This window comes from Phoca vitulina, unplaced genomic scaffold, assembly GCF_004348235.1.
Source record: "Phoca vitulina isolate PV1807 unplaced genomic scaffold, GSC_HSeal_1.0 scaffold29, whole genome shotgun sequence".
Taxonomy (NCBI): domain Eukaryota; kingdom Metazoa; phylum Chordata; class Mammalia; order Carnivora; family Phocidae; genus Phoca; species Phoca vitulina.
The window spans coordinates 22,845,567-22,863,559 of NW_022589732.1; the positions used below are offsets into that span (position 1 = coordinate 22,845,567).

The 17,993-nt window shown below is 37.0% G+C and overlaps 1 protein-coding gene across 5 annotated transcripts in view; it reads left to right on the forward strand.

Moving 5' to 3' along the window:
- CCSER2 (coiled-coil serine rich protein 2) overlaps positions 1–11,939 on the forward strand; it is a 151,793-nt gene extending 139,854 nt beyond the window's left edge. For 2 of the 5 annotated variants that reach the window (XM_032423830.1, XM_032423831.1), the window contains exons 10-11: positions 101–140; positions 7,132–7,725. In XM_032423830.1, coding sequence (XP_032279721.1) covers positions 101–140; positions 7,132–7,195 — 104 coding nt within the window. In that variant the 3' untranslated portion in view covers positions 7,196–7,725. Of the gene's footprint in view, positions 1–100; positions 141–7,131 lie in introns of all 5 variants that reach the window. The other 3 variants (XM_032423829.1, XM_032423833.1, XM_032423832.1) reach the window with 2 other exon arrangements.
- Positions 11,940–17,993: the final 6,054 nt, after the last annotated feature.

Below are 17,993 nucleotides of genomic sequence, written 5' to 3' on the forward strand. Positions count from 1 at the left end.
CTGTACCCAGTCCTGGCAGTTCCTTGGTGTTGTGTGTGGTCTCTGACACCATTGTCCTGTCTTTTTCTTGTCTCTGCTCTCCCATTATGCCATTGGCAAGGAGTTGAGAAGTTAGTCCATTACTTCTCTGACAAAGCGTGGTACAGTACAATTTCAGATTTTTTCCTACCACCTTCCTCATAGTCACTTTCTGTTTTTGTTTTTTTTCCAGTTTGCATGATGCATGTCAGAGCCTGCATGAAAATACAGGCATGTTACAGATGGCTCCGTTTCCATCTTCCTTTTAGCCTTTAAAATGTATTTAATAATAATAAACTTATATGTACCAAGAAAATAATTTTAAGTGATTCCTGTGCCTGCTATGCAGTAGAATTATTATGCTTTAGAACATTTCCTGCTTTCTACCTTACACACCTGGACATATTTTTCTCAGTCACGATTTGATGTTTCTAGCTGGCATCTTATCGTTGGTAACTCTAGAACAAAATGTTTACAGAAACTGCTATGAGTTTTTTCTTATGCTAATTCTAGAAATCTCTGAAATTGTAGGAAACAGTGAAGGTGAAGTTTTTCTCAGTGATGAGTGCTATTTTGCCTTTCCTTGTGTTCAGTGTATTTCCTCCAGTAGGTCACTTAGAACCATTTTTTTTCTCCTAAAATACTGCTGCATAGTGTGGCTTGAGTTTGGTGTCTGAGACTTAGCTTGTGTAGGATAGATCAGCTGAGAAAGACATAGGATATTATCCAGGAAAGTTAGTACCTGAATGTTGGTATTGAATTTGCCTATTAACTTTTTAAAATAATCATCCTGCTATACTGCATATTCTGAAAGTCTGTGAACTCATTGGAATTACCCAAATAACACAGAATGATAAAGTTTTAGTGCTGCATTTTAAATTCTGTCAGTTCAAATTCTGCCTTTACCATTTGCTAAAGTATGTGAATTTCAATATGTTACTTAATTTCTTTCAACCTCTGTTTACTCATCTACAAAAATAAGACAGTACTTTCCACTGAGGCTCTTGTGATAATTAGAGATCATGCATGCAAATTTAGTGTTTGGCTATTTAACCGTGGGAGAAGGGAAATGCTGTTCTCTCAGAGCCCAGAATATAGCATTTCTCAAGTATTTATAATGTGTCAGGCACTATATTAAGCACTTTGGTGTGCATGTTATCATTTATTATTTACAACAATTCAGTGAGGTATAAATACTGTTATTATCGTCATTTTATAAATTATGAAATTCCTTTTTTTTTTAAGATTTTATATTACTTATTTGAGAGAGAGAGAGAGCGAGAGGGAGCACCAGCAGGCTCCCTGTGGATGTGAGGCTTGATCCCAGACCCTTCCATCTCAGAGTAGTAAGATAATTTACCCAATATCTCACCAATAATAAGTGATGGAGTTAAAACTAAACCCAGATCAGTCTGATTCCAAAAGCTAAGTGATTCAGTATTGTATGTATTGTACTAGCTCCTCCATATAGCCGTATATAAATTCCTTCTATACTTTAAAGTGCCTTGCATGTCCTAGCTCTGTTTTATCTTAAGGAAGGTACTTAAGGAACCTTGACTTCTGTATCATATCAAACATGCCTGCTATGGATTTAAAACACTTAAGATATAACTGACATTACTGAAATACTTATTCGAAGCCTAGAAAGTCTTATTCTATAGCAACTAGTTTATTATACTGCTATAAAACTTGCCCCTTTTTTTCAAAACCCAGTTACAAAAGGACCATGGGTTGAATTCATCATTCTCACACCTTTTAATAATCATAGGTGACATTTATTGAGCACTTTTGGTGACTAGGAGGTCCTATGCTACGTGTTTTACATGTATAATCATATTTAATTATTAGGATTAGAAATGGAAAATAGTTGAATGTTTGTTAAGACAGTTTTCCAACTTATTTCATCCAGAAATATCGATCTTCAGGTAAAAAATATTTGTAGCTTAGTTAGTAGGTCATGGGAGGTGCTATGTTCTAGTTAACTTACAATTCTTCCTGCTGCCCTTCTAAACATTAATCATTATGCTAACCCCAAACTTATTTAGAGAAGACTTTTTTTTCTGTTATAAGATTTCTTTTTCATCAGTGTTATTTTTTAAACTTGTTTTTATTTGGTTATTAGTGCTGTATCACTGACCTAATAGGGAAGTATCATTTTGATTATTTATTACCAAAGAAGCAATTTTGTAATATACCACTTACTAATTTCATTTATTTATTAATTTATCTAGAAAATATATATTTAATCCCTACTATGTGCCAAATACTAGGCATACCAACTACAACAACAAATAAAGCATGGTACACTCCTGTAAGGAGCCCATGTCTCTGGTTATCTTTGTAAGCAGCCCAAAATAGACATTTAAGATTATCTTTGAAGATCCTACCAATCCCCTGCACAGTTACCTAGTGTGCCCCTGGCTCCCTTGACCTTGATACCTGTAACCATTGTTTCTGAGAATTCTCAGAATGGTGCGCTGAGGTATTTGTATCTAACTAAATAAAGTAAGACATGAAATCACTGAGTCTAGTTAGAAGAACTTACTTCTTCAAATCTGGGGATGTGTCCACATTTTGAAACTTCAGTAACCAACCATTCTGTAAGTTGCAAGGATGGAGTACTAAAGCTCTACTTACTTGTGACTACAGGATATTTCCAGAAGTCTGCCCCACCCCCCAGTAGGTGGTGGGATTCCTTTTGCCCTCTGAGTCTTTTGGGCTGCTGAGGCTATGAAATGAGTGGGCTGGTGGGCAACTTTTTTGGATACAGATTATTACCTCATCATCCATCTCCAAAGCAAGAAACCTGTAACTCATCTTGAATTCCTTCCAAACAGCTGCTTACCTAACCACCATTTAAAAAATCTCTTTCAATCCTTTCCAGTTTTTCTTTCAGTATATTAATTTTAGACCCTTATAATTTATCATCTGGGTTATTAGCAATAGCATACTGCCTGGCTATTCTGCTTATAATCACCCTTCCTGTACGTTCCTCACTAATTCCACCAAAATAACATTGTAAAATACGCATTGGATCTTAGAATTCCTCTGTTTAAAATTTATCTGCCATCATCTGTTGCATAAAGTCAAACCACTTAACCTGATATGAGTTTATTTATGAGCTGGCCCTTTGCCTATGCTTTCCCACCAACACTGTGATCTCCAAATTCAGTCTAACAGTTTGAAGTTACTAGAACATACCGTATTCTTTTTTTGCCTTTGTGCTTAGCATGTACTGGTGCTCTACCCTGAATGTTCTTCCCTTCTTGTCTACTTGGCAAACTCTTAACTCATCTTAAAACTCAGTTCAGATGTTTGTGATTCTTGGATGCCTTCTATGACCTCTATAATCAGGCATATTTTTTCTTTTTGTTCTCATATGTTGTTATGCTTGAGACATGGTCTCGTCATTTGTTTACCTATCTCCCTCGCTAGATCTCTAGGTTCCATAGGAACAGCATTGTAATTCAGCTCCCTATTTTTCTATACCTAGTACAATGCATGATATATTGTAGACCTTTAAAAAAAATGAATGGTCTTTGATGTTCCTTCCTATTAGTCTTATTATTGGTGAGAATATGGAGTCTTTTTTATTTATTTCTTTGGAATTCATTCTAAAGGTGTCTGAGGGCATAGAAGCAGTAATAAATGTGGGCAGGAAGAATTGTTAATAACTTGCCTTTTGTTAATACAGTTGAGTGCTTAGAATTTGGAGGAAATAGTGCTGCAAGCAACAAGCTATCCAAACCCATCTTTGCTTTGTTTACTAGAGGTTAAGAGGCAGCTTGTTGTTTAACTCGCCAGCAGGTAACTAATGACAGTTCAGTCCTTCATGGGCATCCAATTCTACACAGTCATCCACCTTTAGGAGAAGTCATTTTCTTGGTCCTCACTACTGCAGTCATTTCTTCATCTTCTTTGAGAGACTTTTTTCTTATGGTAATAGAATTGATTTCAAAACTAGTTTCCAAATAAATAATAAAACAGGACATTTATTTGGGGATAGGGAAATTAGCTCACACCACTAAAATTAACTTTTAATAAAAATGCAAAATCTGCATTATTTATAAAGCACTTAGAAACCACTAATTTATTCACTGTAGTTAAGTGATAGGCATCTTTTATATAATTGTTCAACCTAACTCCTCTCAGAAGACTCAAAATTTTATTATTTTTAAAAACCTGATTATGGGGCGCCTGGGTGGCTCAGGCGGTTGAGTGTCTGCCTTCGGCTCAGGTCATGATCCCAAGGTCCTGGGATCAAGCCCCGTCAGGCTCTCTGCTCAGCGGGGAGTCTGCTTCCCCCTCTGCCTCTGCCTACCACTCCCCCTGCGTGTGCTCTCTCCCTTTCTCAAATAAATAAATAAAATCTTTAAAAAATAAAAAAATTAAAACCTGATTATTTCCTAATTCTTTAATACTTGATATGGAGCTTTATTGCATTTAATACATGCAGCACATCTTCCTGCTGTACTTCCATTTAGTTCTCTGATAAGCAGGAGTCAGTTGGGTAATAAAAGGACAGTAGTCCCCCCAGCCTTATCCATGGTTTTGCTTTCTGTGGTTCGGTTACCTGCTGTTGACTGCCACCTGGAAGCAGATGATTGTCCTTCTGACATATTGTCAGAAGATCAATAGTAGTCTTAATGCTGTGTCACAATTCCTACATCATTCACCTCATTATGTAGGCCTTTCATCATCTCACATCATAAGAAGAAGGGTGAACACAGTACAATAAGGTATTTTGAGAGAGACCACATTCACATAACTTTTATTACAGTTATTGTTATAATTGTTCTCTTTTATTATTAGTAATTGTTGTTAATCTCTTACTGTGCCCAATTTATAAATTAAACTTTATCATAGGTATGTACGTATAGGGAAAAACATAGTAAATATAGGGTTCATTACTATCTGCGGTTTCAGGCATCCACTGGAGGTTTTGGAACATATTCCTGCAGATAAGGGGGGACTACTATAATCAGTGCAAATGGATAATTTATCTACAGTTCACAGTGCCCCTTTTCTGGAGGTTTGGTTATCTTAATGATAAGTTTATTACTTAATTAGGAAATCATACCTTTTTATGCTTTGAACTGATAGCACATGTTGATACCTTTTTTCCTTACTAGCAATAGGCATATTACAGTAAAGTCATTTTAAATTGTTATATTTTCAAAGGTCTTAAGTTGCTTTATGATTTTTTTTATTCAAGATTAGAGTATCTTTTGATATTTTTGAAGGTTTTGAAAAGATAGGAAAAGGGAAAGTAAATCCCCATTTCAATCAACCATTTGGTGCTGCACCTTTCCCTTTGGTTGCTTTTTTTCCTTTTAGTAGTTTTTGGTTTGCTTAATATGGTCCTGCTCTATATTTTTATTAATCTTTCTAAAATGTATGATCACTTTGGCACTGTCATTTTTTTCTAGGGAATCCCAGCTGATTGTCATTACCTAGTGATTTTAGTACTTTCCTTCTTGAAGGATAGTTTATTCATCTCTGTGGTGATTTATTGTGAAAATGCCCACTGGACTTTAAAGTTTAGAATATTTAGCTTGAAGCAGAAACTGAGATGGCTTATTTGTTTTAAATATTCTAAAATAAGAGTTAATGTAACATATTCTATATGAATTTTGAGTAGTCATTGTCTTAATTTTACTATTTTTTTGAATAACCAGTTGACCATATACCGTCCTGGCCAGCCATCCCTCTACAAGTCATTAAACTTTGCTCTCAGTCATCTGCCATAATTGGCCTGACTCCTGGCCGCAGCAGCCATAATTAGTACTGGTCAAGGAGGTGAAAAAGTGACAAAACATGAATGATGCAGTATAAATAGATTTGCCCCTTTTGTTGGAGAAATTAGAGATACTGCGTAGATTTATTTGTGGATTAGTGTAGCAAAAAAAAAGTTATTTTATTAGTAAAAGCTGACCCTTTAAAGTCTGTGTTTCAAAGCCCTTTGGCAAACATTTTTATATTTTCGGCCCACATTATTTAATAGAAAATTATGTGTATTTGTGTTTATACATTGATAACAACCTCCCCTGTAATAGGACATGACCAGTAGGCTCTGCCCCATATACTCTACTATCTGGGCCATTGAAAGATAACTTTAAGGTTCATATTTCTTTACCGACTACCCAAGAGTAATAGAAGTTGCATGTTTCCTCTGATTTATATAGCATATAATCACACAGTGAGCTCCAGGGAAGTGTGTGTGAGGCACATTGGCCTGAAGAATTTTGTTATTGTAGGCTTCTCAGCTTTAGTTCAAGTTACAGGTAATTTCACATTCGTTTTACTCTCAGTTGTTATTCAGAAAAGCTGATTATTTTAAATCTTAAATGAATGTTCACTCTTGGGCAGGGTAACTGTTTTCCATTTACCAAAACCTTAGTTGATCCCTCATATGGCAGTGAGACAGAACAAATAAGCTGTGAAAACATTTTATTCTGAAACTTTTCAACAAGAATGTTAAAGGTAGGTTAGTATTAGCTAAATGTTTTGACCTATTTTTGAGTAATTAGAATTTCACATCAAGGGAGAATATAATCAATCTAAGCCTTGTTTATCTGCTGGTAATTTTAACTCTTGATAGAAGTACAGCACCTTGACACTTTTAAATTAATACTTTCTCTAGCCAAGTGTGATAAAATGTTATACATCTTTCCTTTAAAAAAAAAAAAAGTATTTAAAATGGGTAATATTCTGAATGATCACAGTTTTTATCTGTGCTTTTTGAAGATTAAATCAAAGTGCTATAGAAATCATTCTATCAAGCTATCTTACATATAAAGTTTTAAAAAATGAATCAAGGCAGGAAATCTTTTTTCTACAATAAATAAGTACTTTAAGATTTTTCTTTTCCCCTGTTTGATTTTGAATCTTGTTTAGTGTTTACTGCCTGTATCATTTTTTGTTTGCATTATCACTCTTGTATGTGTCTCATGAATTCACTTGAATATTGCAGTTTATTTTTTTATTAAAAAAACCCCACATACTTTTCATATTAAAACATAAGTATCAACACAGCCTAATTGGAATTTATATAACTTCTGGGTGGCATTTGTAAAATGAATTGTTGCTTAATGTTGTTTTTAATTTTAATAGCCTCAAGTACTACAGCCTTCCAGCAGCCTTCCCAGACCCACAGACCACGCCCAGGGAAAACTAATAAAGCCGCAACATATCGAGGCCCACAGTGAATGCACAATCCAGGACATACAGCAGGGTGTTGCACATCTGGATGAAAGCTTTACACATGGCTTACAACAAGAAAGCAGCTATGGTCTGGAAGACCGGCCTTTTTCTTCAAGCCCACAATTCGCTGAGGATGTGGCTAAGAATACATCTTCTGAAGCAAACTTGAACATGACCACGAATGCTCAAGAGCCTTATCATTCGGCAAATAATCAAATTAGTGACATGCAATTTGTACCTACTTCCCTTCAGACGCTTCCCCAGTCAAGTACAGTAGACCATACTAAGAGAGTTGGAAGAAATCAGTCTTCACTGGAGGGCTACACATCCCAGCCCAAGTCCTTACCGCTTTTTAAGCCATCCATCTCAAATTCTTTGGTACCTCCTCCAGTTTCTGAATCATCTCCAAGTAGGACTCCCACTTATAAAAAGTCACCAATAATCACACCATGGAATTCATCAAAACTTCAGCCAACATCTAGTCAAACAAATCTTGCAAGCAATCCAAATCCAAAAGCATCTAAGCTCCGTCCCCCTTCTGGCTCTTTCAGACAAAAACAAATAAGCAGCTCCCAACTAGAGCCTCAAAACTTCCAGGCCAAGACAAGCATCCCAAGGCCTCTAACAAGAAGAAAAGAAATCATGCAGAATCTGAACGGTAATTTGAATTCTGGGGATTGTTTGGCTTCTAATCGATACTCCCGTCTTCCTAAACCAAAGATACATTAAGTGCACAGCCATCACCTGCCAATTTGTTTTTTAAAAAAACAATCTGTTCTGTAATAGCTTTATGTGCAGTTTGCTACCATGATGAAGGTTTCATTGAAAGCTTGCAAATCTTAAAATTAAAATGTGGAAGCTTCTAATAGTTTGGCTCTTCCATTTTATATCCTGGTTGAAGTACACAGCATTTGAGCATATTTGTCTCAGGTAAACACAAAAGTTTGCTTACCCATTTCAGAGACCTACAGAAGGCTCTAATCATGTTATCCATCCCTCTGCACATCAGAAAGTTCATAATATTCCACTTAGCAGGCAAGAAAAGTGCTTTGTTCATTTAGTCCTTTTAAGGTCTGTATTAAATGTGGTTCTTAGAGCCTCACCCTTTTTCACTTGTCCCTCCTGTGAATATGGTTACTGTTTTAACTGAAGATATGGTGATAATTGAAGATGGTAGACTGTAAGTAAAATTCTGGCCAGTGCTTTGTGTATTCAAAAGGTCTATGCAAAAGCTTTGTGATGAATAAAAGAGATCAGGCTTTTAATGGGAAGTCTATGTAAGTTTTATTTTTCCTTGCTAGGATCAGCCAGTTAGTCACAGTATTTATTTATTTACCACATAAAGATGTTTCATGTGATATAAAAACCAATTATATGTTGCTTTAGCATCTTGTTTTGCATGTGTGTGAGTACACACAGAGACGCACACGCGCGTGTGCGCACACACACGCACACACACCCTCCCACCCCATTTGTATTTGTTTTTGCTACTCCATAAATTTTGGAAAGCTTGGGTTACATCTTGAAGCCTGTACCTAAAGATGTATTCATTTTGTAATATGTGTTGTTGGTGCTAGAGTTTTGCTGGTAATTGTTTTGAACCCTGTAGGCTTATGGATCCATGATAGCGGTTTTAAGGTTCCACAGCTTATATTTTAAATTAAGTCTTTATTATAATATTTATATTTATTGACTTTCTGCTAATATCTGAAGACTGGAATAATGGACTTGAAATGTTTGCACAAACCTTTGATGAGCTATAAATACCCCCCAGAATAGGGATTGAAACTATTTTCTATAGCAAAACAGTTAAAATATTTTGAGAATAATTATAAACTTAAGTAAGACTATCTTGAGAAAGCTGGAATTCTTAATAGTTTTGTTTTTCTGAGTTTTCCAGGTTTCCCTTTTATGTTAGTGTGTTTGGCCGTTTCTTGAGAAGTAGATTTGGGATGAAAAATAGAATTGGAGAGGGACATTGTGTTTTACTAAAAGGTATTAAAAGCTATCCTAATGTTCTAGGAAGGTAGCTGGGGAACCGCCAAGGGACCATATACACCAACCCAATCATGCTGCAGGCCACTCATCAGATGGTTCAGTAAATTTGCCCTCTGTTCTCCCAAATCATGTCATCTTTAGGCTGTTCACCTGTTGCTGCTTTAATTAGAATTAATGTTTTTCAGATAGCCTTTTACAAAGTCAATTTTTGTTGTGATCAGCTGACCAAAACTGTATCATAAGGGATTATGACCAAAAAGTTAGTCACCCAAAGTTCCAGGGATTTCATTTTAAAAATGTACACTGGTGAAATTGCCCCTTTTAAGAAAAACAACAGCAAGTGCTTTAGTGGAAATTTCGGAAGAGCTGTTTACTGTCATTTTGATGTACTCTTCCCTTACCTACCAGAAGACCATTCGAGTGAATTTGCCATTCACTGGATACAAAAACCATTCTTGGATTTGGTAACAGGTGAGCAACACAAATCTAGTACCATAGTCTCATTCAACAGAGAAGCACTAAAGTTCAGAAAGATTTTCACATAGTCCAGATATTGTTAGTGTAAAGTACTCAGATATATCAGCAAAGCTATTCTTTGTTCATAGAGACAAGAAGTGATGGCTGGCAGCTGTAAGTGGGTCATGTGGTGTGTCATCTTGAAGAAGAAAGAAAACTGATCTCATATATTGCAAATGGAATGTTACCACACTACATTTTCCTAAAGTAAACATTGACGAATTGGTTTTGGTTTATTTAGAAGTTGGTGTAGACTCTTGTGAAACATTATTTACAAGTAGTCCTTTAATGGAAAAATTCAAAGCTTTTTATTTATTTTTGACCCCCTAGTCTGAGGGAAATATCTTTGTTATATAAAAATGTTGACTCCTGCAATTTGTTTATTCCAGTCTTTTTCCTGCTCTATTTTTTCTCCCTGATGAATTTACAGAAATATTAACCCATGAGTTTATTAACTTCTCTGTGCTTTTGTTGAGCCTCAGTCTTGGCTCAGCAATATAATTATGAAGGATAATATATTTAAGAGAAAAAATCCAGGATGCTTGTACAAAACAAGATTTGCCTGCAGTTTGCTTTTAAAAACTGCATGAATATTTCTTTAAAAACTGCTCCATAGTAATTAAGTCAGAAATGAGGTGAGGATGTAACTCACCTGAATAATCAGGGATCACTCTCAGATTTGGCTTGATCTCTGTTTAGTGCTTCTATAAGTCAACTCTGTGCCAAATCCTCCTCTACGGGAACTCAGATCACTTTTTTTCTGAGTTCTTGTGATTTCGGTGAAGATGGCTGCAGTATATGAATTGTAAATCCTGAAGAAAAAGTTTTGTGGGGGTTGGTTAAGTTTCACATTTGTGAATGAAAAAAGTAATAGAGCATGTAGAATTAGACATTCGGCTGTTGATAGAATGGATGTATATCAAATTCTTTAGAGAAGGCTTGGCCTAAGGAGTTAATCAATACAGGTGCAGATGATTTTAAGGCATTAAACAAAGGATTATATAGTTATATCATTTAGAATGTTCCTAATAACTGAGACCCTCTAGCATTTTTCTTTTGGAGTCTCATTTTAATTTGTGCAATATTTTCAGGCATATAAACTACTGTTCATTGTATTTATATAGATGTTAGGGAACTTAGTAAGTATTTTAACAAGTAAAAATCTGAATAATGAGAGAAAGTATCAGATTTGCACTTTAAATAAGCTTAATTGCTTGGAGTTGTGCCTGAAATATCGAAATGCCTCTTGGGCGTGGCTTTGTTGTTGAAATGAATTTCTCTATAATTGTTGCTGTTTGAAGTACAGCCTTTCACAGAATTATATCCTCAGCATGTCACTTTACTCATTAAAGCACTAAGTTCTTTGAATGTTTCATGGTACCCTTAAGTATTTTACTCAGTGTGTCAAAGAGAACATGATCATCCGCCCCCCACCCCCCCATAGCTGTCACTTCTGGTCTTCCTGTAGGTGGTTGTTACAGACACAGAAGTGCACTTTTCATTTCTGAGCAGAGTTGTCATGATGGTTTCCTGGTCTCTGGGGCACTGACGATGTAATTTGGAGTCACCAACTAGGCTTACAATGAAGTTCAGTAAGACTGCAGCATAGTTTCAGTTTACTCCTCTCTTACACAGTAGTTTTCGTGTTTATACATTAGTTCAGGTGGTTATGTTTGCATGCCTATGCGCACATTTGAAAATTAATTATAGCTGTAATACAAATACCTGATGTTTTTCCTTGAGGATGATGGCCTTGCTATTTTTCTTAATTCTGATGCTTGAATTATATTTTCTAATTTTCTTTCCACACCTCCCTTCAATTTTTCTGCTGCAGCAATTTGAAAGAATACACTTGGATAAATGATTACAATGGTGGGTGCCAATCTACAACTATGCTATTAATTAAAGATACATCATATATTTTAACTGTGTTGGGGAAAAGCGACCCACTTTCTCCTCATTAGAGCGTCACCATAACAAAATAATACCGACCCTACGAATTTAAAGTCTCTAAGTCATTACTAACTAAAAACAAAAACACCACAGTCTTTAATACCTGCAGTATTGTTTTCCCCACTGATTTTAAAAACCAGAGTAAATACTGTATATTAGAATTTGCTTGTAAAATGAGTTATAAAAACTGGATGTAAAGTCTCCTGAAAATGTTGGCATAGTAAATAAAAATAAAGTTCATAATTATAAAAGTTTTCTTGTCCTCAGCACTGCCTTCCATAGTGTACTTTTTCTCGGATATATTTTTCTCCACAAAGATCCAAAATGCTCTTCATTTGGTTGATTTTCAAGCTGTCATTTTACACGCTCCCTTCTACACATGTGTCACACTCCAAGCCCTGATTAAGTAGGAGGTGAACAATAATTTAGTGTTTCCACAGACTCTGTAAGTGATCTAATACATCAGTTTCCATTTTAATCAAATGCCTGCTTTATCTCAGAAAAATAATTGGGATAATGGATAATTTTTACTTAAAATAATATTAGCACCTTGAGTGAGAATACTGCATACAAGAGGAAGACTTTGTAATTTTAATTATTTTTTTAGACATAACATATACAAAAAAAGCTTGAAGCAACAAGAGTGCTTAATGAAATTTTACATAGTTTTTAGGAACAAAAGGAACAGGGCATTTATAATTTTCCAATTTAACTATATGTGGTAATAATTATATAATGGGATATAAAAAGTTGATGCAGTGATATTAATTATTAATTCAAAATGGTTTTATAAATGTTGGAAAAAGAATGAAGGAAATTTCATTACTAATAACTTTAATAATGGCATTTACCACCTCTTAAGACATCTCTATCAGTTTTAAGGCCCTCTGAGTTACTAGCAAGTACTTTCTTAGTTAGATTAACTCTAAATTTTTCTTTTTTAGGCTGTTAATCAAGTGTAGTAATTTCATTTGTTTCTCATGTTCATTCCACATTTTCCATTCTGAAAATTTTTTTTTTCCCCACAGAAAGACAAGTAGAAGTTGAATCTGACTTACGCTTCTACTAATGAGGTTTAAGTAATTTCTGTGGATGTCTTACGGATGTCAGTCCCTGTGCTAACTGCTGGGTGTTCTGAGGTTGAAGGCCACGTGGTCCCTGCCTCATGGAGCTTGAGGAGCTGCGGGTGGTTTTAACATCATGCCATCCTATTCAGGAATGCCCTATTTATCATCTTGTTTAGAACATAACAAGAAAACTCCTTTCCCCCTCATTTCATTTTATTCTGGGCTTTAACTGCCTTTTACTATTCACATCTTTGCTTCTGTATTAATTATTGGTTACATGCCTTCATTTCCCTTTGATAATCTGATTTGATTCCAGAACTCCTTCTTTAACCATATCAAATATTCTTAAATTCTCTGCCCTTTCTTTCTTATGTCATCAGTCAGGATTTAATTTTGAGGCTTCTAACTCTCTTAAACCACCTTCCCTTTTAGACCTTGGCCCATAGGATCTCATATTCTGAAGTCTGCCTTTAACATTCAGTTCATACAGTTCACATCCAGGCTTCATTTTCCTTCTGTCCCATTCCCGTATACATATAAAATCTAGTATGGCCTAGTTGATACTTTTGGTTACCTGCCATTTTTTGCTATGTGATCTGTGAGGAGAAATTTAGGTCATCTGGAAGAGCCTTTTCCTCATTCATGAATTCTTCCCCAAAAATCCTCAAATTAGCATCCATGTTTAAAAAAAAAAAAAACAAAAGAAAAACAATTCCTCACAGGCCTTTCTCTGATTTTCCAACCATAGAAACGGTATTGCTGTTTTCCAGATTTGGGAGTATGACCTGTTATCTGATCTAATCCACACATACATTTATTCAGGCATACATTTTGAGTATGAATAATGCTTCTTTGGTGATATTTTAGGTGATTATAGTTTTCTGCAAAAGTACATCTCAAATGTTCATCTGTTAAAGTGAAAGATACCAGCTTTTCTTTGATTCCTCCCAATAAATATTGTTAAAATGCTTGTTGTGTGCCAAACCCTGGATTTGATCTTGTAGGGGATGAATGAGACACGTTCCTGCCATGGAAGAGATCACATTACAGCAGAATAGATCCCCAAACGATGGAGGGCTACCTCCAGAACCATTCTCCCTTAACAAATGTGCATTTGTGTTAGAATTTTTCACTGAATTACCAGTAAAAATTAGATCATTATCACATATGTCATAGGTAATGATACATTCAACCAACTTGAGACCTTTTTAAGCACATGACTAGTTCAAAATACTTTTGAGTTCTAAGGAATTTTCATGACAAATTTTAGATGAAATGTTACATTTATGTAATGTAAATTAGAAGTAGTTTTCATGAATTGCAATGAAAAAAATAGGATCTTTGATGAATTATTAGTTCATGGTTTTTCATAAGTTGTATCCCAGACTAACGCTGAGATGCAAACACATGTACTCTAAGCACCTTGCTACCTCAGTCCAGTTCAAAGAGCCAGGGTTAGACAGAGCTTAGAGGAGATGTTTGGGAATCAGCTTATGCCTGACCTGGGCAGCTCATCTCAGGACTCCCTGAGAACCCTAGACCTTGGTCTGACTGTTCTTCTAAAGGGAGCTTGGGCTGAGGGCAAGGGAATAAAGTACAATGAACTCCTGCCTTTCAGAACTCCCCAAGAATCTGAGAAGCAGAGGAGACCGTGGATTTATAATCATTTGTGAATGTTGCAAAAAGCATTACTTAAGTTGCAGAATGGACCAACCACAGACAAAACTACAATGAAACATGAAAACTTGACCTTTGCTAGAGTGAGGCAAAATAGAATGGCAGGCTATTTATATGCCTTTGTACACAAAGATCTATTTAAAAGAATGGAAAATAAGAAATTTCTGATGGGTGATTAGATTATTCACATATGAAGGGTTCTAGAGGGGAGGGGGTGGGAGGATGGGTTAGCCTCGTGATGGGTATTAAAGAGGGCACGTACTGCATGGAGCACTGGGTGTTATATGCAAACAATCATGGAACACTACATCAAAAACTAATGATGTATGGTGATTAATAAAAAAAGTAAAAAAAATAAATCCCACTTCATCACAGTAAAAAAAAAATCCATTATGAAAATAATTATATGGTCTCTTTGTGTCTTAAAGAATATTTACTCGAGTGTTCACATTATAACATTTACTCAAAGTATTCACACCATAACTGGGACAAAAGCAAAATAACAAAGCTGTGAATGCAGTACAATCCCAATATGTATGTTCTTATAAATACCTAGACAAAAGAACAGTAGTTAAGAATAGTGATAGAATTATGGGTGGTTTGGGGCGCCTGGGTGGCTCAGTCGTTAAGCGTCTGCCTTTGGCTCAGGTCATGGTCCCAGGGTCCTGGGATCGAGCCCCACATCAGGCTTCATGCTCGGTGGGAAGACTGCTTCTCCCTCTCCCACTCCCCCTGCTTGTGTTCCCTCTCTCGCTCTCTCTCTCTGTCAAATAAATGAAATCTTAAAAAAAAAAAAAAAAGAATTATGGGTGGTTTTATTTTTTAATCTTCATCTTATATATTTTCTATGTTTTTAAATTAAGAGACTGTGCTCTTAGAAAAAGGGTTTTTTGTTTGTTTTAACTAGCAAGGTCATTTCTATTGTCTAGGCAGCATTTGTAAAGCACCTGGCGCAAAGGCAATCACTAATTGATCCTCCTTACTCCAAACCCCCAGTTCCCCTAAAACACACACACTACTTTGAGCCTAGAAAAAAATGTTTTATGGAAAGGGAGAGTTGGGTCACCTTGTCCTTAGGAATTTCTGACTTTACTCATGGCTATCATCACAATCCTATAGTCCTCATTTAAGTTTTGAACCCAGAAATAGACCTAGAGCCTTCCCTGAGCCCAGCTGACTTGGGCTATGACTTAGTAAAATTAAGGAGGACAGGAATCCTCAGTGCAGGCAGGCTTCCTCCAAGCTCCTGGTGCTGCCTGGTCTGCCTTTGAACTCTTACTCATCCTTCAGCGTTCCATCTTCTTGTCCAGCCTTTTCTGTTTCCACTGGGTTTGCACACACCTGAAAGCCGTCTCCTCAGCGGGAGCCCTCAACACCCTGGAGGGAGCTGGTCCTCTCCACCACTCCTCTGGGACTGACACTCATGCCTCTCTATCTGGTTACTGATACATTGTTACATGAGTAGACAAATGGAAGGTCAGGATAGGACCTGCAGAAAGAGTGACCATGAATTTGAAAACCCCCAACCAATTGAGCTGAAGTTGGGAAAGGGTGAGGGATGGAATGGGGCATTTCAAATTCTTTAAAATTTCTCTTATTAACTAGCAACAGCAAGTTAAAACATTTGAAATGGAAGATACTTAGTTTTCTAGGAACATGATATAATAGGATGTGAAATGTCACTAGTATGTCACAACATGGTCAAATTGGCCTCGGCTAAATTTTATTCCTGTGCCCCACCAGACTTACCTGGAGCAAGGACATGTTTGGGGCTATTGGACAGGAACTGGAAATGTTACTAAAATCCATGGTGTACAAAATTGTTGCATTTTCTTTAATGGTTACCTTTATTAACTATGTTGCCCCACTCAACAAAATGTGTAAAACACTAAAGAGGAAGGCACTCAAAAAAGATGTGGCAGGTAGTGATGATCCTTCCATGTAGGAGAGTCAGAGCCAAAAGAAAATGGCGGGAGCTTTGGAAGCCTCCCCTTCCCAGCCTCTGGGCCCATTGCCCTGGCGTAACCCTCAGTATCCCATCAGTATATTGGTCAGTATCCATTAGATCCAATTCCTTCTCACCTACCTGTTTAAGTCTACCTGCACCTGTCCCCGTCCTATGTCTCCTGTGCTCCTTTACACTTCCCTGGAGCAGGAAAAGATGTGTCCTGGGCTTCCTTCATCTCCCTGCAGGGTCCCCAGGCCCAGCAGTCTCTGGTTACAGGGGTACAGCCACGGAGGAGTGAGCCATCTTTGTTCACAATGTCCTGTTATAGGATGATGTGTCACTTATGCAAATTTTAAGTCACTTATGCAAAGACACAGCTAGTGGCAGATCTATTTGACACCAAGTGTAGTACAACTGCATCATTGTTTTACTCCATTTTGCATTCAGGTAATTGAGGTTGGCATCAGAGATAGGGCCTCTATCAGTGACAAAATACATTTCTCCTGAACTTGGATAGTTTACACACTTAGCATATACTAATTGGGCCTGGAGATATTCATCTTCTATCTACACCAACCCTTCTTCATGTAGTATTTTCTTATTAGTCATCAGTTTTATTTACAACCTCTCAAATGTGAGTGCCATGAGTGAAAATCTGTAGAGGTTGATTGATCCTTACCTGGGTCCCGCGGCATCATTAGGGCTGTTTGCTGTGGGATGTTAACTCTTCCTATATAACCGGACCTTCAGGGCTGGTATCATGCAATTGTATAGATTTTTAAAGTATGGTTCAGTGATGCTGGAAACCAGAACACACAAGTCTCAGGGCTTTGCCTGGCCATGCTTTGGTTACAGACCCAAAGACTCATCTGATCAGTTCAGCTCTGGCTCTGCTGCCTCCCGTCTTGGCCAAACTTGGGCAAGCTCAAGAACAGTCCACCCAACTCTGCTTGTTCTGAGCCAAGGAGGAAGACCTCAGCCTTTTCGTATACCATTTATTTACGGTTTCCTTAACGTTAAGTTTTTACTGCAGTTTGGGGTGAGTAGGAAAATCTGCCTGAGTCCAGGTGCCCAGTGTTGAACAGCCCAGGGTCAGCTCACAGTTTCTTGCCCTAAGGAACACCACACACAGCTGCACACTGTTGAGAAGTAGAACAGGAAAAGGAATCCCTAACAAGCAACCGGGTGAAAATCCAAGCATGTATTCATTCAGTGTGCAAAGAAACAGAATTCTTCCCATGACAACTGTGTCTCTTGTTATCAATACTTGGCTTTCTGTAGCTGGTGGCCCAACCTCACCCCCACTTCCCCAATAGCTTCTAACTACAAGTGAAGTTACTAGACCAAGGATTGTGTTTTTCTGCCTTAGGAAATGGTAATTTTTCCTTTTATCTGAATAAGCCCCCCACGCTTAACTATTTTGTCCTTACGCCACTCAGCACTTGTAAATCATATGTGACAAGTTCAGCACTTCAAAGACAGGTGCCTTTGTGCCATGCGCATCCAATGTCTGATTCTCTGCAGAGCCTGAGAAGAGGGAATAGACGAGTGTTCAGAGTAGTGAGCTGTGCAGATCAGGGTGTGGGTGGCTTTGTGGGGACTGGGGCAAGGAG